Genomic DNA, 27,545 nt, shown 5'->3' on the forward strand with positions numbered 1-27,545 from the left:
TCACCATCTCTTTATTTAAACAAAAAGTATTATACTATTTTTTGATGCTAACAAAGAGCTATAAGTCACTTAAGTCTTATGAAGTATAACTTTCTCACCTTGTAATTCTTTGGCTTACCAATTAGGAAGAAAACGAGCTAACCAAGACTGTAACCATGGTCTAGCAGAATAATTATATTTAAAGTATAAGTCAAAAAGTAAATAGAAAAATGAAAAATATTAAATAGGGAATTACATTATGTAAATAACATATCCTAAACTAAAGGCAAAAGAAAAAAACTCAACTGTGAATAAGGAAAATATCTGTAGTCTCAACAATGCTATTCATTAGCCCATAAACTAAACAAATTTTTAAAAGTTTGAATAATCAAACGTTAGTTTTAGAATATTATTTTTGAATATAAAGTAAAATGTAGAATGCTCTAGAGATCTTAAACTAACGATGAGCCCCCCAAAACCAACCAACCAACAAACCACACACACACACACACACACACACACACAACAAACCACAATACAACCACAGAAAGTGATATATCTATCTCAGGATTCTCTTAACACTTATATTATTATCACTTTTGTTTGGATACATGAATATATATGGAAGGGATGAGAACATAAGCAAAAATTATTTTACATTAAATGAAATACAAGACTGACTCCTAGGTGGCAGGTTGATAGCTGGCTGATATCATCTTGCTTTCAGATGACTAAGAGCCTAAACCCAACAGGCAACAATAGGGATTTTCCTAAAATATATCTGTATAACCTAAAGCCAGTTCTTTTATGTATTAACTACTCACTAAAGCAACTTCTTACATTAACTTCTGTCTCCTTTGATTAGGCCTCAAACAGGAAGTTTTTAAAGATACTCATTTTTTATGATTTAACTTTCTTAATGAATAGGAAAAAACTGATCAAATGTTTATCTAATGAATACTACAAATGTGACGTTTATAAGCAACTTTATTAACATTAAAAATTGAGTTACCTCATGAAAAGTACTTCATAAATAGGACTCTTTTTAATTCTTTAGATAGAAGACTATTTGGGGTTTAGTCATCTAAACAAAGGGCTCAATAAGTCCATTAGGATTTTTTTTTTTTAATAGAGACAGGGTCTTGCCACGTAGTCCAGGCTGGTCTTGAACTCCTGGCCTCAAGTGATCCTCCTGGCTTGGCCTGTCAAAGTGCTAGGATTACAGACATAAGCTACTGTGCCTGGCCTCCATCAGGATTCTTAGGATTTATTTTAATCAGTCTATGAACATATAAATGTACATTTATTTTTAAAAAGGAAAGCAATCACAGTACTTCCCATTTGTTCTACATCAGACCTTCTTAATCTAACATACATAATTATTCTACTTTAAACTACTATTGAGAAGATAGTGAGTTTTACCTGATTTGCGTTGCTTTAACAATAGCAGACTCATATAATTCTTTTTTAGTGGGTTGCACTTTATACTTGAATAGTAAGGGATCAATTGTATCTTTTTTCTTCCTAAAAAGAAGAGGGAAAAGACAGAAATCAGTTAATAATTTGGAAAATGAAATTTTAAATGAAAACCTAGTTTCGAAGAATATACTATAATAAAATCACATATTTCAAAATTTTTGTTTTTGAGATGGAGTCTCTCTTGTTGCCCAGGCTGGAATGCAATGGCCCAGTCTCAGCTCACTGCAACCTCCGCCTCCTGGGTTCAAACTATTCTCCTGCCTCAACCTCTTATGTAACTGGGATACAGGCATGCACCACCATGCCCAGTTAATTTTGTATTTTTGGTAGAGGTAGCGTTTCACCATTGGTCAGGCTGGTCTCGAACTCCTGACCTCAGGTGATCCTCCTACCTCGGCTTCCCAAAGTGCAGGGATTACAGGCGTGAGACACTGTGCTTGGCCACATATTTCAAAATTTTTAAATTTTATTTTTTTTTTAAGAGACAGAGTCTCGCCCTGTCACCCAGGCTGGAGTGCAATGGCATCATCAAAGCTGAGTGCAGCCTCAAATTCCTGGCCCCCAGAGATCCTCCTACCTTGGCGTCCCAAAGTGTTGGCATTACAGGCATGAGCCACTGTACATGGCCATGCATTTTTACTTTAACTGGGGTTTTATAAGTTACTGATCCCTGCCTCCACCATTCTATTAGCCAAAACAGAAAAAAGCACTATTTTATTTTAGGTAGGTATTTTAGCTACTCATTCAATACATTTTCTTTGGGTGAAGAAAGTAACTAGAGATGAAGCATAGAGTACCCAGTTTAAAGAGTAAAAAATAAAAATTAAAAAAAAAAGTTCTTGGATTTGCTTTTAAACTTTATTTACAGCTATATAATCCAAGAATAAAAATGGAGACAATGCAGTTTAATTGACCAGGAGACTACACATTTAATCCTTACCCCCCATAACTTCACATCTTTTCTTCCCTTTCAGGGTGTATTCATTCACTTATTCAATAGTTAAGAGCCCGCAATGTGCCAGAAACTACTCTAAATAGTGAAGATCCAGCAGTCAACAAAATAGAAACAGTGAGGAGATACAGGCAAACAAAAACATACACAACAGGAGAAGTGATAAGTGCTATGAAGAGAACAGAGTGCAGGGTGGGGGAGCCACTATTTTATATAGATAGTGATCTCTGATAAGTTGACCGAGTATGCCTTCAAAGAGGTTGATATTTAAGCAGAGATCTTGGGGGGGGGGGAGGGGGGAAGGAGCAACTCATGAAAAACTTGGGGAAATGTATTTTTTAAAAAAGAGAAAAGAAGTAAAAACCCTGAGGTGGAAGGAGGCATGCACAATTTAGACAAGTAGCAGAATGAATAAGGAAAATGAAAGAAGATTCAGAGATGTAGCAGCAGTGCCAGATTACGAGGCTTTGGATATTACTCTGAGTAAAGTCACTAGAGGATTTTTAATAATAAGGTGATAATGACTTAACTTACACTTCAGAAGGATCACTCTGGCTGCTATGTGGAAAAGACACTCTAGGGAAGACACTCTGGGGCAAGAGTGTAAACAGGAACACCAGTTAGAAAGCTACTGAGAACTGACTGCAGCATGGACTTAAATGGAAGTAACAGCAACAGAGAGAAGAGGTAGGACTCTGAAAATGCCACCTCTGTGAATGTAAAGAGGATGTAAGTGGGGGTTATAGAGAAGAGCAGAAAATGATATGGTAAGATGATTAAGAGAAGCATTGGCAATGAGAATAAGATATAAAGTTACATAAATATAGCACGCACAAAGCAGGGAAAGTGTTTAACACAAAAGGGATATGACACAATTAAACTTAAACAAGTAAAACTAGAGTATTTACCTACAATAGCATTAAATTCTAAGTTGGAAGGCCAAGTATCTTTACACTAAGACTCAGTATATACATAAATCAGTAGATGTATTTAAATATGCACCTGTACTATATGGAGTATCTAGTATTTTCTATTCTATTAAAGTTCATTACCAAGTTAATTTCACAACCTACATGGGGCCATAACAACCTGTGGTATGAAAAGCACTGTTCCAAGAGAACAGATCAAAGAGAGAATTCTAAATGTAAAGAAAGAAGCACTGCTGGCCGGGTGTGATGGCTCACACTTGTAATCGCAGCACTTTGTGAGGCCAAGGCTTATGGATCAGTTTAGCTGAGGAGTTTGAGACCAACCTGGGCAACATGGGGAAACCTATAAAACACACACACACACACACACACACACAAAAAATCTAGTTGGATATGGGGGCATGCATATGTGGTCCCAGCTACTTTGGAGGCTGAGATGGGAGGACCACTTGAGCCTCACTAGAGGCTTCAGTGAGTTGTCATTGTGTCACTGCACTCCAGCCTGGGTGACAGAGCAAGACCCTGTCTCAAAAAACAAACAGGCCGGGTACAGTGGCTCACGCCTGTAATCCCAGCACCTTGGGAGGCCGAGGTGGGTGGATCACCTGAGGTCAGGAGTTGGAGACCAGCCTGGCTAACATGGTGAAACCCCGTTTCTACTAAAAATACAAAAAGTTAGCCAGGTGTGGTGGTGAGTGCCCGTAATCCGAGCTACTCAGGAGGCTGAGGCAGGAGAATCGCTTGAACTGGGAGGCAGAGGTTGCAGTGAGCCGAGATCATGCCATTGCATTCCAGCTTGGGCAACAAGAGCAAAACTCCGTCTTCAAAATAATAATAATAACATGATAAAATAAAAAACAAACGAAGCAACGAGAGGAGTTCTCAGTAACAAAATTTCAGCCAGGTGTGGTGGCTCACACCTGTAATCCCAGCACCTTGGGAGGCTGAGGCAGGCAGATCATGAGGTCATTAGTTTGCGACTAGCCTGGCCAACATGGTGAAACCTCGTCTCTACTGGAAATACAAAAATTAGCCGGCCTTGGTGGCCTGCGTCTGTAGCCCCAGCTATTTAGGAGGCTGAGGCAGGAGAATTGCTTGAACCCGGAAGGCAGAGGTTGCAGTGAGCTGAGATCGTGCCACTGTACTCCAGCCTAGGCAACAGAGCAAGAATCTGTACCAAAAAAAAAAAAAAGAAAGAAAGAAAGGAAATAAAGAAAAGGAAAAACAAATGAGTTTAATGAATTAGCAGCAGTTTAAGAACAAGAGAATTAAGTTATCTTAATACTTTTTGAATAGGTCTCAACTTAGCAACTAACCACTACCATTTTATAAATATAAGAGATTGATCAAGTATATTAAGTTGTACTTAAAATTATTATCAGTATATATATTATCAGGCTATATCTAATTATAAATGTTATAAATATATATTTTACTATGCATTATATATTAACATATAAATATATTTTATATAACCAATTAAATAGACAAAAAATCTTATTTCCCCCACATTTTAGTAAATTATAAAATAATTAATATACTAACAGGAGAGAAAACCAAGATGTGAGTAGTAATTCCTAAAAATTTAGATTCTGAGTATTCAGATATTGGTATACAGTCTAGAAAACTTGTATATGGACCTTTTTTGGGGGAGACAGGGTCTCACTCGGTGGTCCAGGCTGGAATACAGTGGCGCAATTACGGCTCACTGCTGCCTCAACCTCCCAGGCTCAAGTGATCCTATCTCAATCTCCTGGGTAGCTGGGTCTGCAGGCATGTGCCATCCACGCCCAGCTAATTTTTTGTATTTTTTTTGTAGAGACAGGGTTTCTCCACGTTGCCCAGGCTGGTTTAGAACTCCAGCGCTCAAGCAATGCTCCCACCTCAGCCTCCCAAAGTGCTGGGAGTACAGGTGTGAGCCACCGTACCAGACCTTACCTTTTTTTTTTTTTTTTTTTTGAGACAGTTTTGCTCTTGTTGCCCAGGATGGAGTGCAATGGTGCGGTCTTGGCTCACTGCAACCTCCGTTTCATGGGTTCAAGCGATTCTCCTGCCTCAGCCTCCCGAGTAGCTGGGATTACAAGGTCCCCGCCACCACACCCAGCTAATTTTATGTATTTTTAGTAGAGACAGGGTTTCACTATGTTGGCCAGGCTGGTCTCAAACTCCTGACCTCAGGTAATCCACCCACCTTGGCCTCCCAAAGTGCTGGGATTACAGGCGTGAGCCACTGCGCCTGGCCACAGACTATATCTTAATGGATTTAAGGCTGTAAAATGTGCGAGTTTATATGTGCAAAGAATTATCTTTTACTTTTCTTGCTGTACCATGAAATTCATTTGTGAAGATAAATAGAAATTTTTTTCTAATCAGTGAAAATATTCTTACTGGGGCTTTGCTGTCTATAATACTAATGCAAAATTCTATATAAAATAAAATCCTAATTGCATTCTTCCCAAAGAAGCACAATTACTGGAGATCAAGAAAAACTGCTTCTTATAATATGAATTCACCTATAAGATAGAAACTACAAGGATAATATTTTAAAAACCTTACATTTTAATCATTTTTCTTGCTACCCAAAGCCTTGGCCTAAATAGTTGAATCAAGTTGAATTTAGTGATCTCAATTATGATGGTGATTCACCATTTTATTACCAACAAGTGTAGACCTGTGTTTAGCTCTACAACAAGCAAACATCAAATATTGTACTAATAAAATCAGAACACCATTCCGATTATTCATTCACAACAAAATTTCACAAATGTTTATTTCAATATGCCTAGTTATATATGTAAATCTTAATTCTACTTTGATTTTGCCATAATGGGAGTTGTTTTTCCTATTATGAACACTTGACAACAAAGTTATAAAAAATTAAACAATTTTCTGTATCAGTGCCACAGAAATGACCAAAAAAACTTGTATACTTTCAACATAAAGGTTTCTTTTAAGAGAAATCATCAAATTGTGTTCACAACTATTCTACAATGACAACCCACTAAATGATTAGGCACAGGTGGTTACTTATGGTGAGAGAGAGATATATATATATATATAAAATGCTAATGTTATTTCTCACACATTAAGTTTCCATCCGTAGAACTACAAATAGCAAAATAATTAGGTCTGCTTCTTTAAAAATAACATTCAGATTCCATTTATCTTACTAACAATTAGTCAAGTTATAATGACAGCTAGACTATACTGCATGAAAGTACATATAATATTTTGAAGCTAGATACATATTATTCCAGACTTTTTTTTTTTTTTTTTTTTGAGATAAGTGTCTCGCTCTGTCGCCCAGGCTAGAGTGCAGTGGTGCAACCTCAGCTCACTGCAACCTTCGACTCCTGGGTTCCAGTGATTCTCCTGCCTCAGCCTCCCAAGTAGCTGGGACTACAGGCACGTGCCACCACGCCTGGCTAATTTTTTGTATTTTTAGTAGAGATGGGGTTTCACCGTGTTAGACAGAAGGGGCTCGATCTCCTGACCTCGTGATCCATCTGCCTTGGCCTCCCAAAGTGCTGAGATTTATAGGCGTGAGCCACCACGCCCAGCGCCAGATGTTTCTAAAATAGTTGTCCTTGTGCTCCTGCAAATCACCATCAGGACGGGATAGGTAACCAAAAGTGTACTCATGTATTCATGTACTATTTTCAGGTCACGCTAAAGGATTTTTTATAACGTACTTCAACTTTTGTTATGTGTTTAGAGACGGTTCCATAAAACTTGATCCATTGTAAAAAATAAGCAGCAGCCTGATAGCTTTAAATCACAATAACAGATTATATTATTAGAAAGCATCATTCACATACTAATCTGAGCTGCTACAAATACCATATTTGGTTTCTTTTATAAATTCTAAAAGCAACTACACAAACTCACTTATTACCTGGCACATCTGGCTACTGAAATCAGATGGTAAACTAGTGACTGTTTGAGTCAGGACTGTCTATCAATTTAGTTCAGATTCCAGAGAATTTGTGACTGTAGATGAACTTCATTATTTGGCTGTTAACAGGGGAAACATGTATCAAGTAATTACACACAAGGTGGTCTCACCAAATTGTAAGGACAGTTACATATAACTTTTCTTTAAAAACCTATTAGTAATTTTTGAGTGAAAGAAACAATAGCGGACAATATAACATTACTGGGCCAATTCTTGAATGGCAAACATTAAGAGTAAAAAAAAAAATTATTGAAAGCAGACACAATACTTATGTAGAATTTCAGAGACAAAGACTAGGAGATAAAATCCTAATCCTCTTTACCTCAATCTTACATAACAAAATATTGTTTCCAAAATGCAGTCCAAACTCTTATCCAGTCCTACTAATAGCCAAGAAGTCAATTTTTAAATAAAATTTACTTTTACTTATAAATATAAATCAATATGCCCCCCCAAATATATCAAGATATTTTTAAAATTCTGGTGGTCAGAATATATTATTTAAAAACCCTGTAACTTAGGCTGGGCACAGTGGCTCATGCCTGTAATCTCAGCACTTTGAGATGCTGAGGTGGGCAGATTACTTGAGGCCAAGAGTTTGAGACCAGCCTGGCCAACATGGCAAAACCCCATCCCTACTAAAAATACAAAAATTAGCTGGAGGTGTTGGCGCACACTTGTAATCCCAGCTACTCAGGAGGCTGAGGCATGAGAATCTCTTGCACCTGGGAGGCGGAGGTTGCAGTGAGCCGAGATTGCACTGTTGCGTGACAGCCTGGCAACAGAGCCAGAGTCTGTCTCAAAACAAAACAAAACAACAAAAAAACACAACTCTGTAACTCAACAACAAAAACCACCCAATTTAAAAATAGACAAAGAACTTGAATGGGTATTTCTGCAAAAAAATATACAAATGGCCAATAAGCACATGAAACGATATTCAACATCATTAGTCATTAGGGAAATGTAAATCAAAACCATGAGATACCATTTGACATCCGATAAGGATGACTATAATTTTTAAAAACCAGAGTATAACAACTGATGGCAAGTGTATGGTGAAATTGGAACCCTCTGATACTGCAGGTGAGAATGTAAAGTGGCACAGCTGCTGGGAACAGCAGTTTGGCAGTTCCTCAAAAAGTTAAGCATAGATTACCATATGACCCAGTAATCCACTTCTAGGCATATACCTGCATGAATTTCAAACAGGGACTCAAGCAGATCCCTATATGCCAATATTCAATGCAGCATTATTTACAGTAACCAAAAGCTGGAAACAATACAAATACCTATCAATAGATGAATGGACAAACAAAATGTGATATACACATACAATGGATTATTCAGCCATAAAAAGGAATGAAGTTCCTGATTGTGCTACAATATGGATGAACCCTGAAAACATGCTAAGTGAAATAAGCCAGATGCAAAAAGGCAAACATAACCTATTTCTACCTACACAAAATATCTAGAATAGGAAAATTCAAAGAGACAAAGTAGATCAGAGGTTCGTAGGGGCTGGGAGGAGGGAGACACACAAAGTTATAGCTTAATGGATACAAAATTTCTATTTCAAAGTAAATAGTGGTGATAGTTGTACAACACTGTGAATGTAATTGATGCCACTGAGTTGCACATTTAAAAATAGTTAAAAGGGCATTAAATACACATTTTTTAAATTACTAAACTTTACTGACACATAACTATCACCCAAAGTCAACAGTTTAATGTTCACTCTCAGTGTTACACATTCTATGGGTTTTCACAAATGTATATAATGACAGGTATCCTCTTGTGGTTTGAAAACATTAAAGAAAAAAATTCCAGAAATAAAAAATTCGTAAGTTTTAAATTGCATGCCGTCCTGCCCCATTCCACCCAGGACATGAATCTTCCATTTGTCCTACATATCCACACTGTATACACCATGTATATGCCAAAGAGAAGCCATAAAGTGCTTCCTTTAAGTGAAAAGGTAAAATTTCTGGACTTAATAAGGAATAAAAAATTGTATGCTGAGATTGCTAAATTAATCTATGATAAGAATGAATCTTCGCCCAGGCGCGGTGGCTCAAGCCTGTAATCCCAGCACTTTGGGAGGCCGAGGAGGTGGATCACAAGGTCAGGAGATCGAGACCATCCTGGCTAATCCGGTGAAACCCCGTCTCTACTAAAAATACAAAAAATTAGCCGGGCGTGGTGGCAGGCGCCTGTAGTCCCAGCTACTCGGGAGGCTGAGGCAGGAGAATGGCATGGACCCGGGGCAGCAGAGCTTGCAGTGAGCTGAGATCAGGCCACTGCACTCCAACCTGGGCGACAGAGCAAGACTCCATCTCAAAAAAAAAAAAAAAAAAAAAAAAGAATGAATCTTCTATTCATGAAATTGTGAAGGAGGAAAATGAAATTTGTGCATAGGGTATATAGTTTGGTACTATCTGTGGTTTCAGGAATCCACTGAAGGTCTTGGAACGTATCCCCCATAGATATGGGAGCACTACTGTATTGCTTTGTCTCAATGCCCCAGAAATCCTCTGTGCTCTGAGTATTCATCCCTCCCTCTCTAAAATCCCTGGCAACCACTTATCCTTTTACTGTCTCCATAGCTGTGCCTTTTCCAGAATGTCATAGTTGGAATCATACAGTATGTAGCCTTTTCGGATTGTATAATGTATATAGGCATATACCCACGTGAGTTTAAGTATATAGTACATTTCTTTCAGTTAGTACATATGCATTTAAATTTCTTTCAGTTAGTACATGTGCATTTAAATTTCCTCCATATTTTTTCATGGTTTAATAGCTAATTTCTTTTTAGTGCTGAATAATATTCCATTGTCTTTATGTACCACAGTTTATCCACTCATCTACTGAAGGACATCTGAGTTGCTTCAATGTTTTGGAGGTTACAGATAACGCTACTATAAACATCCATGTGCAGGTTTTTGTGTGAATATAAGTTTCCAATTCATTTGAGTAAATACCAAAGCATGCAATTGCTACATCATATAAAAGTATGTTTGGTACTGTAAGAAACTGCCAAACTGTCCTCCTAAGTGGCTATGCCAGTTTTCATTTCCACCAGCAATAAATGGAGTTCCTGTTGCTCCACACGCTCACTAGCATTTGGTGTTGTCAGTGTTCTGGATTTGGTCATTCTAATAAGTACACAGTCATATCTCATTGTTGTTTTAATTTACAATCCCCTAATGACATATGATGTTGAACATCTTTTCATATGCTTACTTGCCATCTATATGGCTTCTTTGGTGAGGTATCTGTTCAGATCTTTTGCCATTTTTTAATTGGGTTTCTCATTTTGTTGTTTTTTTATTTTTTATTTTTTGGTTTTTTTTGTTTGTTTGTTTTTTTGAGACAGGGTCTGGCTCTGTCACCCAGGCTGGAGTGCAGTGGCTCAACCAGCTCACTGCAACCTCCACCTCCTGGGTTCAAGCCATCCTCCCACCTCAGCCTCCCGAGTAGCTGGGACTACAGGCACGCGCTACAATACCCGGCTAATTTTTTTGTGTGGTTTTTTGTAGAGATGGGGGTTTCACTATGTTGCCCACACTGGTCTCAAACTCCTGAGCTCAAGCAATCCACCCCACTCGGCCTCCCGAAGTGTTGGGATTACAGGCGTGAGCCATGGTGCCCAGCCCTCATTGTCTTAATATTGAGATTTAAGAGTTATTTGTATATTTTGGATAATAATCCTTCATCAGATTATCTTTTGCACAACACTCTGTGGCTTGACTTCTCATTCTCTTGACAATGTCTTTTGCAGAGTAAAAGTGTTTATAATTTTAATGAAGTCCAGTTTATCAGTTACTTCTTTCATGGGTTATGCCTTTTGTGTTATATCTAAAAAATTATCGCCATATCCAAGGTCATCTAGCTTTTCTTCTATGTTTTCTAGGGGTTTTACACTTAGGTCTACAAACCATTTTGAGTTAATTTTTGTAAAAAGCATAAAGTCTATGTCTAAGATTTTTTTTTTTACATGTAGATATCCAGGTTTTTCTAGCACTACTGATTGAAAAGACTATCTTTACTGTTTTGTCTTTGCTGCTTTGTCAAAGGTCAGTTGATTACATTTATGTGGGTCTATTTCAGAAGTCTTTATTCTGATTCATTGATCAATCTTTCTATACTTTTGCCAATACCACACTTTATGGATTACTGTAGTTTCAGAGTAAGTCTTGAAGCTGGGTAGTGTCAGTTCTCTGACTTTGTTCTTCAATATTGTGTTGGCTATTCTGGGTCTCCCATCTCTCCATATAAACTTTATAATCAGTTTGCTGATATCCACAAAATAACTTGCTGGGATTTTGATTGGGAATGCATTGAACCTACAAATTAAGTAGGGATAAACCTATAGATCAAGATGAGAAGAACTGACATCTTGACAACACTGTGTATATCTTGTAGACATAATGAGCTATGTGATGCTGGGCAAATTTCCTCATTCCGAACTTCCATTTCTACTAAGTGATATGAGGATATGTCTATCTACCATTACAGAATGATTCTAAGAAACAAAACAATTTATGTGAGTGTTGTTATAAGCGTAACATGAAAAAATGTTAATCAATAAATGAATAAAAATAAATGAATAAATATTTGTTCCCTTCCCTTTTCTTTAAACAACCTACTAAAACATGAGAAAATCCAGATTATGTTTTGATGGCAGGGAAAATTACCTGGAAGTCAATTTATTACTCAAATTAGAGAACTTTTAAAAATTAGGGAATTAATTTAGAAATAATAAGGTCCAAAGACAGCTATGTTTCACCCTTCCTGTGGTATCTGATGATGTCTAGATACAGCAGTAGCAATCCACAAACAAGTAGGTATTTTATGATATTGATGTATAGTGAAGGCTGAGATTCTTTAATCATAGACAAATTAGTAAAAAATAATTGTGAGCCAGGCGGGGTGGCTCACGCCTGTAATCCCAGCACTTTGCGAAGCCAAGGCGGGCAGATCACCTGAGGTTGGGAGTTCGCGACCAGCCTGACCAACATGGAGAAACCCCATTTCTACTAAAAATACAAAATTAGCCGGGTGTGGTGGCACATGCCTGTAATCCCAGCTACTCGGGAGGCTGAGGCAGGAGAAGCGCTTGAACCCGGAAGGCAGAGGTTGCGGTAAGCCGAGATCGTGCCATTGCACTCCAGCCTGCCCAACAAGAGCAAAACCCCATCTCAAAATAAAAATAATAATAAAAATACCTGTGAATAGGCAGGGTGTGGTGGCTCACACCTGTAATCCCAGCACTTTGGGAGGCCAAGGCGGGTGGATCACCTGAGGTCAGGAGTTTGAGACCAGCCTGTCCAACATGGCAAAACCCTGTCTCTACTAAAAATACAAAAATTAGCTGGGTGTGGTGGCATGCACCTGTAATCCCAGCTATTTGGGAGGCTGAGGTGGGAGAATCACTTAAACCAGGGAGGTGGAGTTTGCAGTGAGCTGAGATTCACCACTGCGTTCCAGCCTGGGCGACAGAGTGAGACTCTGTCTCAAAAAAACAAAACAAAACAAAACAAATCTGTGAATAAATAATTGACTAGGCCAGGCGTGGGGGCTCACGCCTGTAATCCCAACACTTTAGGAGGTTGAGGTGGGTGAATTACTTGAGCTTAGGAATACCAAACCAGCCTGAGCAACATGATGAAACCCCAACTCTACAAAAAATACAAAAAATTAGCTGGGCATGGGTGGTGTGCACCTGTAGTCCCAGTCACTAGGAAAGCTGGCTTGAGCCCAGGAGGTCAAGGCTGCAGTGAACTGAGATCACGCCATTGCACATTCCAGCCTGGGTGACAGGGTGAGACCCTGTCTCAAAAACAGAAACAAAAAAAAAAATCATCAGCTTATTCACTTTTCTCATATCAAGGGTCTATTCCAAGTATCCATACACAAAGGATATGGCACAGTCTATTTAGTCAGGAAATTATGACTGACTGCTCCTATGGGCAAATTCAATCATACTTTGTAGTAAACTTCCTATAAATGTCACAAGTAGGATTCACCAATGGAAGTCTTCTTCAAAATGCTACCTTATAACAGGCAAATATTTACTAATACTAATTGAAATTTTGAATTAATGTGCCTTGTATTCAAAGTAACAAATTAGCCACAAAATATGCAGGCTCATGTTCAAATCTAAAAAAGAAGGGACATTCATGAACTGTTATTCATAACAGCATGCTGACCCCCAGAATCTATACAGTCCTCATCTCAGATCACCTCACAGCACCTAAAAGAATTAGAAAAGTATATGAAAAGTTACTACATGGGGCTCGGCACGGTGGCTCACGCCTGTAATCCCAGCACTTTGGGAGGCGATACGGGCAGATCAACTGAGGTAAGGAGTTCAAGACCTGCCTGGCCATCATGGTGAAATCCAGTCTCTACTAAAAAATACAAAACCTAGCTGGGAGTGGTGGCACATGCCTGTAGTCTCAGCTACTCAGGAGGCTAAGGCGGGAGATCACTTGAATCCAGGAAGCAGAGGTTGCAGTGGGCCGAGACTGCGCCACTGCACTCCAGCCTAGGCGATAGAGTGAGACTCTGTCTCAAAAAAAAAAAAAAAGTTAGTACATGGGTCGGGTGCAGTGGTTCACACCTGTAATCCCAGCACTTTGGGAGGCCAAGGTGGGCGGATCACTTGAGGTCAGGAGTTAGAGACCAGCCTGGCCAACCTGGAGAAACCTCGTCTCTACTAAAAATACAAAAATTAGCTGGGCGTGGTGGCACATGCCTTTAATCCCAGCTACTAGAGGGGCTGAGGCAGGAGAATCACTTGAACCCGAGAGACAGGGGGGTTCCAGTGAGCCAAGATTGTGCCATTGTACTCCAGCCTGGGCAACAAGAGCGAAACTCCATCTCAAAAAAAAAAAAAAAAATTCAGATAAATAAATGCTTACCATATTTAAACATGAATTTTAAAAATACCTTTCATATACAAAATCTGTGTTCTATCCTTTAAGACTGGGCTTAGTTTTTTTATCTTGAATTAAAATTTTCAAGAGGCATTCCAATAAATTAGAGACTTTATTTGTATTTATTATTATTAATGAATAATAATTGCATGTTTACTTATATTTGTACCTATGTATACACTCATCTGATTTATAACTAACTCCATTTAAAGGCTACAATCTTTGACATAGTCCAAACAAAATATATGAACTACTGTCAGACATGCTAAAGGACATACATTTACTACTATAAATCCCACAAATTTTGCATCCCAAACCCTATATTTAATGGAAGACATGGACAAGTAATACAGTAATTTATTTTTCTGGTTAATAGTAGAGCAAGTTGGCCGGGCACAGTGGCTCCTGCCTGTAATCCCAGCACTTCAAGAGACTGAGGTGGGAAGCCAGGAGTTTGACACCAGCCTGGGCAATATAGCAAGACCGTGTCTCTACTTTAAAAAAAAAAAATTAAAAATTAGCCAGGCATGGTAGCACGCACCTGTAGTCCTAGCTACTTGGGAGGATGAAGCAGGAGGACTGCTTAAGCCCAGAAGTCTGAAGCTGCAGTGAGCTATGATCTCACCACTGCACTCCAGCCTAGACAACAGAACAGGACTCCATCTCTTAAAAAAAAAAAAAAAAAGCAGCAACTCAAAAAAAAAAAAAAAAAGGGAGATGTATCAAAAGACTTAAAAGACTTATACAGGACCATGTCATGCTTCATTCACTCACCTAAAAATTATTCTGTCAGGCAATGTGCTAGTTAGATGATCTTGTACAAAGCCAATCAACCTTCCTAAGTCTCAGGTTTTTCCTCGTTAAATTAGAATTACAACACTCTTCCAGAACTGACCAAAATGCATACAAAGCACTTAGCACAGTGCCTGATCACAGTCAATTCTCAAATGCTAGTTATAGCTATAATAGTTAATGTCAGGCAAAATGAGAACTTGAACTAAAAGTTTCTGAAAGATAGAACTTATCGACACTGGTATTTCAGGAGCAAAGTAATTAAGAGAAGTAGGTAAGAGTGATCTCAGGTTTCTTTTTTAAACATTATGGTACTATTCACTAAAAATAGGAAACCAAGAAAGACACAAGACAGGCGGGAGAAAGCATTTTGAAGTTTGAGATGCCTAAAAGGGACCAGAATGGAGAAATAACGATTTAGAATAGTCATTGTGGAGAACAGAAGGGGTTGCTGAGCTAAAACATGTAAAAGAGCTTTTAATTGGTTGCAGACTCAGCTGAGATTTTAAATTCCTAGCTACATGTTTGTGTGATTTTTCTCCAACAGCACCCAGCTGACACAGACCATCAATTGTCTGAATTTTAGGTGGTTACAGCATTTCTTTATTATGTGCGCCAAAGAGAATGACTGTTAAAGTACAGAATGGATTTTTTCAAGTAAACAAAAGTAGGGGCCAGATGCGGTGGCTCATGCCTGTAATCCCAACACTTTGGGAGGCCAAGATGGGTCAATCACCTGAGGTCAGGAGTTCAAGACCAGCCTGACCAACATGGTGAAACCCTGTCACTACTAAAAATACAAAATTAGCCGGGTGTGGTGGTGCATGCCTGTAATCCCAGCTACTTGGGAGGCTGAGGCAGGAGAATCGCTTGAACCCAGGAGACTTCAGTGAGCCGAGATTGCACCATTGCACTCCAGCCTAGGCAACAAGAGGGAAACTCTGTCTCAAAAAAAAAAAAAAAAAAAAAAGAGGGCGGGGGAGATGTATAAATGACTGAATGAGAGTTGGTGTCCATGGCTCTTCAACAGCTGAGTAGCATTAACTAGAAAAATTTCAATTTTGAAAATTCTAACATCATTGTTGAACTAGATTGTTTAGATGTGTACTATACCACAGTATGACTAGCAGGAAAAAAGGAAAGGATGAAAGAAAAGTTATTTCAGCTGGGTGCGGTGGCTCATGCCTGTAATCCCAGCACTTTGAGGGGCCGAGGCAGGAGGATCACCTGAGGTCAGGAGTTTGAGACCAGCCTGGCCAACATGGTGAAACCCTGTCTCTACCAAAGATACAAAAATTAGCTGGGCATGGGGGCGGGTGCCTGTAATCCCAGCTACTCAGGAGGCTGAGGCAGGAGAATCACTTGAACCTGGGAGGTGGAGGTTGCAGTGAGCTGAGATCGAGCCACTGTACTCCAGCCTGGGCAAGAGAGCGAAACTCTATCTCAAAAAAAAAAAAAAAAGTTATTTCAATGGAATATCATTAGGCAATCTGCCAAATAATTTAAAAATTAATAAAAATCACTTACCCATTTTGAAAAGAACAGCTTTGTGTTTCTGAATCATCACTATCACTGATGATAATAGTTTCTCCATCCACACTGTTAACATGTCCATTAGCAAAACCATTTTGATGTGATGGAGGGAGGACTTCCAAAATCCTACACTGCAACCTGAAATAAAATGATACATTTAAAAATGCAAATCATTTCATATTTTACAGCCAAACATGTCAGAGCAATCGAATTGTTTTGAACTAGTTATTTTGTTTTGCAGAGGCTATAGCTGATTGATTTAAACAATTTAATTAAAAAGAAAATCTGTAACATCTAAGCAAATATTAGATATAATTTAAAGCTGTAAAACTATTTTAAAACACAATTTATCAAGATTATACAAAATTATATTATTTCCTTCCTTCTGTTAGCTCCGGATTGTTTGTTCTTCTTCTAGTTCCTTAGGTTGTAAAGTTAGGTTGCTGATGTGAGATCTTTCTTGTGTTTTAATGTAAGGATTTATAGCTACAAACTCCCCTCTTAGCACTGCTTTTGCTGTATCCCATAAATTTGGTATATTTTTGTTTTCATTCATCTCTAAGTTATTTTCTAATTTTCCTTAGGATTTCTTCTTTGCTCCACTGGTTGTTTAAGAGTGTGTTTTAAATTTTCACAAATTTGTGAATTTTCTAGTTTTCCTTTGTTAATGATTGCTAAGTTCATGTTGTTGTGGTCAGAGAAGATACTTTGTATGAGATTGTGATGCTTAATTTTAGGTGTCAACTTGACTGCATTAAGGCAAAAGCAGATAGTGGCTAAAGTATTATTGCTAAGTGTGTCTATTAGGGTGTTTCCAGAGAAGAGTGGTGTGTGAGTCAGTGGACTGAGTCAGGGAAGATTCTCCCTCAATGTAAGCAGGCACCATCCAATTAACTGGGGGCCCAGACAGAACAAAAAGGCAGGGAAAAGACAAATTCATTCTGATTCCTGGAACTGGGACACCTCTCTTCTCCTGCCTTTGGACATCAGCAACTCCAGATCCTCCAGCCTTTGGATTTTGGGACTTGCACCAGTGTCCCCTCCTCTATACTCTCTCCCCATCCCTTCTCCTATCTCTCTCTCTCTCGATATATATCTCCTATTCATTCTGTCTCTCTGGAAAACTCTAATACAGATATCTACCTTCTAAAAATCCAGTGAGACTAAATTTGTGACCTAGCATAAGGTTTATCCTGGAGAATATCCCATGTGCGCTTGAGAAGAATGTGTATTGTTGGGTTGAGTGTTCTGTTTATGTCTGTTACATCTAGTTGATTTATTGTGTTGCTCAGATCCTCTATTTCTTAACTTCTGCCGGGTTGTTCCATCCATTATGGAAGGTGGAGTACTGAAGTCTCCAGCTATTATTGTGAAAATGTCTGTTTCTCTCAAAAGTTATATTCCTAACTAAAGTTAACTGTTTAGAAAGTCATATATTGGCACAATATCTTATTTTACAGATTTGGGGCCTTATAATTTTTGAAAGCATCCAATATTTTAAATTCTAAAATTTTTCAGACTATTACCTTTTTATTCTCACAACTTTTGTTGTGATTTCTGATCTCTGGAAAGCTTCCTATTCACTAACTCTATCACCCCTATTCTGGCTTCCTTTACTCTGCATACTGTATCTGGATTTTATGGGCCATGATTTTAGACTCATCCAACCACAATTAAAATATTCCTTAATCGGCCGGGCACGGTGGCTCACACCTGTAATCCCAGCACTTTGGGATGCCGAGGCGGGCGGATCACCTGAGGTCCGGAGTTCGAGACCAGCCTGACCAACATGGAAAAACCCCGTCTCTACTAAAAAGAATACAAAATTAGCCGGGCGTGGTGGCACATGCCTGTAATCCCAGCTACTCCGGAGGCTGAGGCAGGAGAATGGCTTGAACCCAGGAGGCGGAGGTTGCTTTGAGCCAAGATTGCACCATTGCACTCCAGCCTGGGCAACAAGAGAGAAACTCCGTCTCAAAAAAGAAAACAAAAACTCCTTAATCCCATCTCTATTGTGCCAATTTTCAATGCTAGAAAAGACAGCACCTGTTTTCCCTCCACACTCTCTCGTTCCAAATTCTTTACTTCCTGCCTTGAAACCATGAGTCTACTATGAATTCAAGGTTAGGATCTTACTGTTGAGATAACTTTTGTTGGTTCTCAAAACAGATTTCCAAAACTTTCTCCTTTCCTCAAGTCCCAGTCTCACTGCTTTAACATTAAAAAATGAAAGAAGAGATCTTCACTTAGGCTCTTTGACTTCCTTCTCAGCATCAAATGTCCATATCCTTCATAACTGTTCATATTCTTATGTCAGAAGGGTTCTCTTCCAGCCCGTAACCTCTTCTCTTATCCCGTTGCATTGTATTTCTCCTCCTGTGTATCTTCAGTTTTCCTCTGCTAAAAGACATACTCTTCAATATCCTGGAAAGCTTTTATCTATCTCTAGCTTTCTAGAGACTCCAGGATATGGTCTCTTCTTCTCATTCCAGAGAGGGACCTGGCATTGCTGAAGCCAAAGTAGATTCCAAGAACAAAAACAATCCAATTTTTATAAATATCCCCTTATATGGAAGCATAGTGATTGCCAAAGCAAGGGGAAGGCCAAGCAAAGATAATCTGCATCTGTACCTGCTCTGTAGACATTTTGCTTCTTGTAAAGACCGTTTGCATGCCTGTAATCCCAGCACTTTGAGAGGGTGAGAAAGGCGGATCAATTGCTTGAGGCCAGGAGTTCAAGACCAGCTTGGCCAACATGGTGAAACCCCATCTCTACTGAAAATACAAAAATTAGCTGGGTGTAGTGGCACGCACCTGTAATCCCAGCTACTTGAGAGGCTGAGGCACAAGAATTGCTTGAACCCGGAAGGTGGAAGTTGCAGTGAGCCATGATCGTGCCACTGCACTCCAGCCTGGGCAACAGAGACTCTGTCTCCAAAAAAAAAAAAAAGCCAGGCAGGCACGGTGGTGCTGCACACCTGTAATTCCAGCTATTCAGATCCTGCAACTGCATGCACCCCAGCTTGGGTGACTGAGACTATCTAAAAAATAAATAAATAAATAAAAATAAAAATAAAAAAAGACCATTTCATTGGCTAAAAAATAAATTAATAGCAACTTCCTATCAATTTATAATCTGCTCTTTAATGTACCCTCTTCTCTCAGGACTTATTCATCCATCAGTGAAGTCTCCTCTCCTTCCATTTACTGTCAGGTGGTTCAAAAGTGTGACTTATATTTTGTCTCTCCACTTCCCTACCATTCTTACAATTTTGGTCATCACATACAAAACGTGTCCCAAGAAAGTCACAATAATCTAACTATTGGTCAACAAATCCAAAGTCTTGTATTAGTTGTCTTAATCTTCTGTAAACCATTATCCAGCCCCTCACTAAAAAATTCCACCTCTATTTTTATGGTTCAAAATCTTACCTATTCATCATCTAACCTACCTCCCTGACCACACTTTTTCTCTCTTTGCCTGCTTCTTGATCTCCTCATACTACCAAAATATATAGTGATTCCCCCAAAGTGCTACTGCATATCTTTTGGTTGATATATACTTTCCCTTGGTGTTTCATCTCAGCTCTAGATAACTGATTGACTCTCAACGTCTAGAAATGTGGTCAAAAATATCCATTTCTTCTCTAGAGGGAGTTTATGTAACCAATGAGGCTTCATTTCTATTGAGACAGTCACAATAATAGCGTTGGTGAGGATGTAGAACCACCTTGAAAAACAGTGTGACAACTTCTCAAAGATTTACCATATGACCCTGTAATTCTGCTTTTAGCTATATACCTGAGAGACATAAAACATATGTCCACACAAACTTGTACATAAATGTTCAAAACAGTATTATTCATAAGAGCCAAAAATTATAAACAATCCAAATATCCATCAACTGATCATTAAAATGTGGTATATACCATACAACAAAATATTATCCAGCAAAAAAAAAGGAATGAAGTACTGATACATGCTATAATATTTATGAATCTTGAAAACATTATGCTAATGAAAGGGGCCAGACACAGAAGACCGCCTATCGTAGGATTCCATTTATATGAAATATCCAGAAATCTGGATATTTATATTTCATATAAAATCTAGGCAAATCTCTAGAGAGAAAACAGACAAAGTAGGTACCAGAAACTTGGCGGCGGGGGATGGCGGTGGCAGTGTAAGGGGACAGGAGAGCCATGGGCAGTGACTGCTAATGGGCAAAGCTTGCTTTCTGAGATTTTGAAAATGTTATAAAATTAAAACTATACATTTTAAATGGGTGAATTTTATGGTATGTGAAATATATCTCAATAAAGTCATTAAAAAAAGAGTTGCAAGATATAGCAGGGAGTAAATATAAAGGAGAGAGAGCATTGCTGGAATTATATTTACAGTATATCTCTACAACTCCTTTTTTTTTTTTTGAGTCTCGCTCTGTCCCCCAGGCAGTGTGCAATCTCAGCTCACTGCAACTTCTGCCTCCCGGGTTCAACTGATTCTCTCACCTCAGCATCCCAAGTAGCTGGGACTACAGGCACGTGCCACCACGCCCTAATATTTTGTATTTTTAGTAGAGATGGGGTTTCTCCATGTTGGTCAGGCTGCAGCCTCTAAAACTCTTATGCAATCCTGGGGAAGGTTTTATTAACTACAAATATTCTAAGCACATAAATACCTACTGTTGGGCTAAATCTCTATTCTCTGAGAAAAAGTGGTTCAAGATTAGATATTCTGCTGACTATATCATTCATTTGGTTATACCATACCATCAACAAATTTTGATATACCGTTTGATATCCTGTCTCATTTACCAGCTCTATTCTCCTAGGAACTTTATTCTTCCCAAGTTCTATCCTCTTCCTATGGCTATTAATAGAGCTGCCATGTTCTCCCAAAATAATGGCCAGATTTAGCTGATACAGGGTAGGCACTACTTTGCTGAGCTCATATATCTTTTCTAAGATTTTTAAACTTGGAATCTAGAAGGTAAAAATCAGTCCTTGTCTCCCACCATGAAATCTGTAAGATAAAATTCTGGTGCTGTCGGCAGCCATATATCCTGCTACATGGAGGAGACAGTGTGCAGTGAAAGGTGGTAAAATCTGTAAGACAGAAGAGATGGCAAGGATACTAGAGGCAATTAGTTCTTTTATTCCTGTTCTTCCTCAGATTTAGCTGCACCTTGCCCATTCCAGGCTTAGCTGTTTAATCTTTCCTTCCATTTAACAAACAAATAATTCTACACCCAAACAAAAGAAAACATAACTGGTTCCAAAGCACCCTAAGGCTTAAGAATCAACAAAATGTGTACTATATGGGTCAACCCAAAGTCCTCAAAGCATCTTATCTTCTACCTTCTACTCATTTCCCCTCTTGGAGATTTACATAAGTTCAATTAAATTTAAACATCCTAGTCTTGGTCCTTTTCAAGCTGCTCTTTTTAAAAAATTGAAGAAAAAAAAAAAGACTCAAACTACTAAAATCAGAAGTGAAAGTGAGAATATTATTGCTGATTTTACAGAAATAAAAAAGGTTATAAGAGAATACTGGCTGGGTGCGATAGCTCACACCTAATCCCAGCACTTTGGCAGGCTGAGGAAGGGAGACGGCTTGAGCCCAGGAGTTCAAGACCAGCTTGGGCAACATGAAGAAACCCTGCCTCTACAAAAATACAAAAATTAGCCAGGGATAGTGGTGTGCAGTTGCAGTCCCAGCTACTCGGGAGGCTGAGGTTGGAGAATCATTGAGTCCAGGAGGCAGAAGCTGTCTCAGAAAATGTATGTATGTATGTATATGTATATATGTGTATACACGTATACGTATATATGTGTATATACACGTATACGTATATATGTGTATATACACGTATACGTATATATGTGTATATACACGTATACGTATATATGTGTATATACACGTATACGTATATATGTGATATACACGTATACGTATATATGTGATATACACGTATACGTATATATGTGATATATACGTATACATATATGTGATATATACATATGTGTATATGTGATATATACATATGTGTATATGTGATATATACATATGTGTATATGTTATATATGTATATATGTGTATATATATGTGTATATGTGTATATATGTATATATGTATATATATAGTATATATGTATATACGTATATATATGTATATATGTATATTTCCTAACAAAGAAAAGCCCAAGAACAGATGGCTTCACTGGGGAATTCTATTCAACCCTTAAGAAGCATTAACATACATTATCTCAAAATCTTCCAAAAAACTAAAGAAGAGGGAATGCTTCCTAATTCATTCTGTAAGGCCAGCATTACCCTGATACCTAGGTGACAAAGAGATGGCAGAATATATGAAGAACTCTCACAACAACAACAAAAAAACCCAAACCACTCAATTCAAAGATGGGCAAAAGACTTGAATAGACATTTCTCCAAGAAGATACAAACAGCAATAAACACGTGGAAGATGCTCAGCATCATTTGTCATAAGGAAAATACAAAATCAAAACTACAATGAGATACCACTTCACACTCACTAAGATGGTTATATATTTTTTCTTTTTTTTTAAACACAGAAATTCACAAGTGTTAATGAGAATGTAGAGAAACTGGAACGCTAGTGCATTGCTGGTAGGAATGTAAAATGGTACAACTGCTATAGAGAACAGTTTGGCAACTCCTCAAAAAATTAAACATACAATCATCATAAAGCCCAGCAATTCCACTTCCAGGTATATACCCAAAAGAACTGAAAACAAGAACTCAAGATACTCATACACCAATGCTCATAGCAGTATTATTCACAATAGCTAAAAGGTGGAATCAACCCAAGTGTCCATCAACAGATGGATGGATAAGCAAAATGTAGTATATACATATAATGGAACATTCCACCATAAAAAGGAATAAAATTCTGATACATGCTACAATGTGGATGAACCTTGAAAACATGTTCATAGGCTGGGCAACAGAGTGAGACCCCCAATTCTACAAAAAAAAAAAAAAAATTAAAAATTAGCCAGGTGTGGTGGTGCACATCAGTAGTCCCAGCTGCCAGGGAGGCTGTGGTGGGAAGATTGCTTGAGCCTGGGAAGTTGAGCCTGCAGTGCACCACTACACTTCAGCCTGGGCGACAGTGTAAGACATTGTCTCAAAGAAAAACAAACAAAAAAACCCCCAAGCTTGGCTGGGCGTGGTGGCTCACGCCTGTAACCCCAGCACTTTGGGAGACCGAGGCGGGTGGATCACGAGGTCAGGAGTTTGAGACCAGCCTGACCAAACATGGTGAAGTCCCGTCTCTACTAAAGATACAAAAATTAGCCGGGCGTGGTGGTGCGCGCCTATAATCCCAGCTACTAGGGAGGCTGAGACAGGAGAATCATTTGAACCCAAGAGGCGGAGGTTGCAGTGAGCAGAGATCGCACCACTGCACTCCAGCTTGGGTGACAGAGCGAGACTCCATCTCACAAAACAAAACAAAAACCCTAAGCAAACAAAAAAGAAAACATTATATTCAGTGAAATGAGCCACAAAAGGACAAATATATGATTCCACTTACATGAAGTATCCAGAATAGGCAAATTCATAGAGAAAGAACATAGAATAAAGGTTACCAGAAGCTGGGGGAAGAATAGAATGGGGAGTTATTGCTTAATAGGTACAGAGTTTCTGTTTGGGATGATGAAAAAGTTCTGGAAATAGTGGTGATATTTACACAATACTGTGTACAACATTAAGTACACTGTGAATGTACTTAATGCCACTGAACTGCACACTTAAAATGATAAAAATAGTAAAAATTTTGTTTATTTTACTAAAATGAAAAAAAAAAACAACTTTTTTTATTCTAAGAGAAAAGCTTGAGAAGAGGCTCAATTACCAATCCTATATTGGTAGCAAACGGAAATGATGTCTAAAGAACTGCAGGATGACTTTCACCACTGACTGGTAGAAATAAACCAGTGTTTCTCAAGAGGAACAACCACAGGAAATCATATCAAAACCTATTAGGTAATTATGTAGCCTATTGATAAAAAGGATCTGTACTTTAGTAACTTGAGCTATAAAAAATATGAAAGAAATCAAATGGATCTGCCTTTGAAGGGCTTAGATATCAGATCTATCAGGGCTCATAATATTACTAAGGCTTCTGGGAAGTAATGAAGGAAGCTTTTCAGGGACCCTGTGACAAGGTTTCCCAAGTTAGAAACACAGATGATCTTTGCTGGCAGAGCCCAGGTGAATGCCCCTTAAGTGGTAACAGCGGTGGTGGTCATGAGGCAAATACAGGGTAAATGAGTCTACTCTGAACCCAAGTACAGTTGATGTGAGGCCTAAAGTGGTCTGACAGTCATCAGTGGGAACAACTGACCACAGCAGGTCCCACAGGGCTACAATAATTTGAGGACTAATATATTTAAAACCAACAGAAAGAAATACAATTCCCTGACAGAGGAATTAGGGAGAAGGAAACCAGTGCAACACAGGGACATTGCCCAGAAGTAAATTATATAAATTGTAGTAATTATTGTCAATGCTACTATTGACTTTGTAGCACACCCAAACCACCCGTAGCATTCCTTGCCAATCTAATCAAGGCTAGCCCTTCCCATAGGTACTTAGCTAAACTTATGTTACTCGAGATACCAAGTCAACACCTTCTAATAGATTTCTAGAGACTTAGTCTATGTCTTTCACAGCTACTTGCTACCATTTCTTGATTCTAGGGAGTTCAAAGAAGTTTACAGGGGTGTATGTAAAAAACAGAGAATCATGAATTAAGACCCAGCTAGAGGATCTTCAAGAGCATAGAAACTATTTGAATTAAAGTTATGCTCCATTATTTGAGAATACAGTGGAAGTTAATGATTAAGAGTCCTTATCATTAGCATTCATGTGTGCCAGATTAAATATGTAATTTACATATATGTCTCTCCTCATATATCAATCAACTCCATAAGTTATACATTTTCTGGAAGATGAAATTCCGGCTCAGATTTTTTTTTTCCTTTTTTTTTTTTTTTTTTTCTGAGATGGAGTCTCGCTCTTTGCCCAGGCTGAAATGCAGTGGTACGATCTCAGCTCACTGCAACCTCCGCCTCCCGGGTTCAAGCAATTATCCTGCCTCAGCCTCCCCAGTAGCTGGGATTACAAGCACGTGCCACCATGCCCAACTAATTTTTGTACTTTTAGTGGAGACAGGGTTTCACTATGTTGGCCAGGCTGACCTCAAACTCCTGACCTCAAGTGATCCGCTCGCCTTGGCTTCTCAAAGTGCTAGGATTACAGACATGAGCCACTGCACCCTGCCCAGGGATTTAAGTAATTTGCTTTCAGTCACACAACCAGTAATGGTACAGCCAAAACTTTAACTGTGTGACTCTTAAGCCCATATACTTTCTAATTTTCCATTCTATTACTAGAGTTGAAGGGAATGGAAGCATTATATTGACCCAAGGGCATTTCACAACTTTAAGCCCAGGCAATGTGAGGCTCCTTAAAGTGCTAACAACTTAAACATATTTCAGAGTGAAAGCAAGACTATGGAACAGGAGCAAGTACAGTATAAGGGCACAACATTAATTAGTCATAAATCTGTAATAAGCTGAACATGGAAATAGCTTTTTTTTTTTTTTTTTTTCCCTGAGACAGTTTCACTCTTGTTGCCAGGCTGGAGTGCAATGGCGCGATCTTGGCTCACTGCAACCTCTGCCTCCTGGGTTCAAGCAATTCTCCTGCCTCAGCCTCCCGAGTAGCTGGGATTACAGGCATGCGCCACCACGCCCAGCTAATTTCATATTTTTAGTAGAGACGGGGTTTCTCCATGTTGGTCAGGCTGGTCTCGTACTTCTGACCTCGGGTGATCTGCCCGCCTCAGCCTCCCAAAGTGTTGGATTACAGGCGTGAGCCACTGCGCCCAGCTGGAAATAGCTTTTTATGAGGACAGTCTGGAATGTATATACCTTCCCCTAAAAAGCTATTTTTAGTAGCCATTTAAATTTATATCTCAAAAATTCAATGGAAAAAAAGCAAATTATAAAACTTTCTATAACTGAGACATATGCAGAATTTCTACAGGGTATTTGGGGTAGAAGGTAAATAGTTAACAGCAAAGGGAAAGAAGATCTAGAAGCCTGGGAAGACCTACTTGAAATAAGAGACCGACCCTCTGTTTGGGTCTCTAAAAATTGAATATGCTGAATCTATAGCATACTTCACAACTGCTCCCCATTCTGCCTCATTAACCTTTATTTTCTAGTAATACAGGTGCAAGAATATTTATAAAAAACACTATGCTTGGACAATTAAGTCAATATTTTCCAACAGTGATTAATTTGAAGTTTAGAGTTAAAAAACAAAAACCTTAAATTAAGGTTATGTGATATCTCATTTTAAGTGGAAGAAACCAGAGCATTTGAGCAAGTCAGCTATTCACACAAAAAGACTGAATTACGTTGATTACTTGTCAATGAGAAAAAAGGAAAAGATTGCTTTGTTTATAATTCCTTTTTTAGAGAAATATGTCAATGTAGCTCAAAGAATGTTTCCTTTTAAAAAATGTATTATTTTTAGTAGACACATGGTCTTGCTATACTGCCCAGGCTGGCCTCAAACTCCTGGGTTCAAGCAATCCCTCCACCTCGGCCTCCCAAAGTGCTGGGATTACAGGCATGAGTAACCATGCCTGGCCTAAAAGAATGTTTCATTTTTAGCTGTTCTGAGACCCTTTATGGACTACAGAACCAGACCTTATTATTTCTCCAACTGACATTTGACCTATTATAAGTCTAAATATCACAAGATAATAATCACTAGATTCTTACTGAAGACTAAATCCATTATTAAAAGATATATATAATACTAATAAGTCTCTTTTTTTCTTTTTTGATACAGGGTCTCTGTTGCCCAGGCTGGAGTGCAGTGGTGTGATCTTAGTTCACTGCCATTTCCGCCTCCCAGTCT

The 27,545-nt window shown here is 38.6% G+C and overlaps 1 protein-coding gene across 5 annotated transcripts in view; it reads right to left on the reverse strand.

The window, feature by feature from the left end:
* Positions 1 to 27,545, reverse strand: part of BAZ1A (bromodomain adjacent to zinc finger domain 1A) — a 119,806-nt gene that overhangs the window by 56,221 nt on the left and 36,040 nt on the right. For all 5 annotated transcript variants that reach the window (XR_008493598.2, XM_054447909.2, XM_054447907.2 and 2 more), the window contains 2 exons: positions 16,558 to 16,701; positions 1,402 to 1,503 (listed from right to left, as the gene is read on the reverse strand). Coding sequence is in view for 4 of the 5 variants with exons in the window: in XM_054447909.2 (XP_054303884.2) it covers positions 1,402 to 1,503; positions 16,558 to 16,701 (246 nt within the window). In the remaining variant the exon portion in view is untranslated. The remainder of the gene's footprint in view (positions 1 to 1,401; positions 1,504 to 16,557; positions 16,702 to 27,545) is intronic.

This window comes from Pongo pygmaeus, chromosome 15 (genome assembly GCF_028885625.2).
Source record: "Pongo pygmaeus isolate AG05252 chromosome 15, NHGRI_mPonPyg2-v2.0_pri, whole genome shotgun sequence".
In the NCBI taxonomy this organism is placed as follows: Eukaryota; Metazoa; Chordata; class Mammalia; order Primates; family Hominidae; genus Pongo; species Pongo pygmaeus.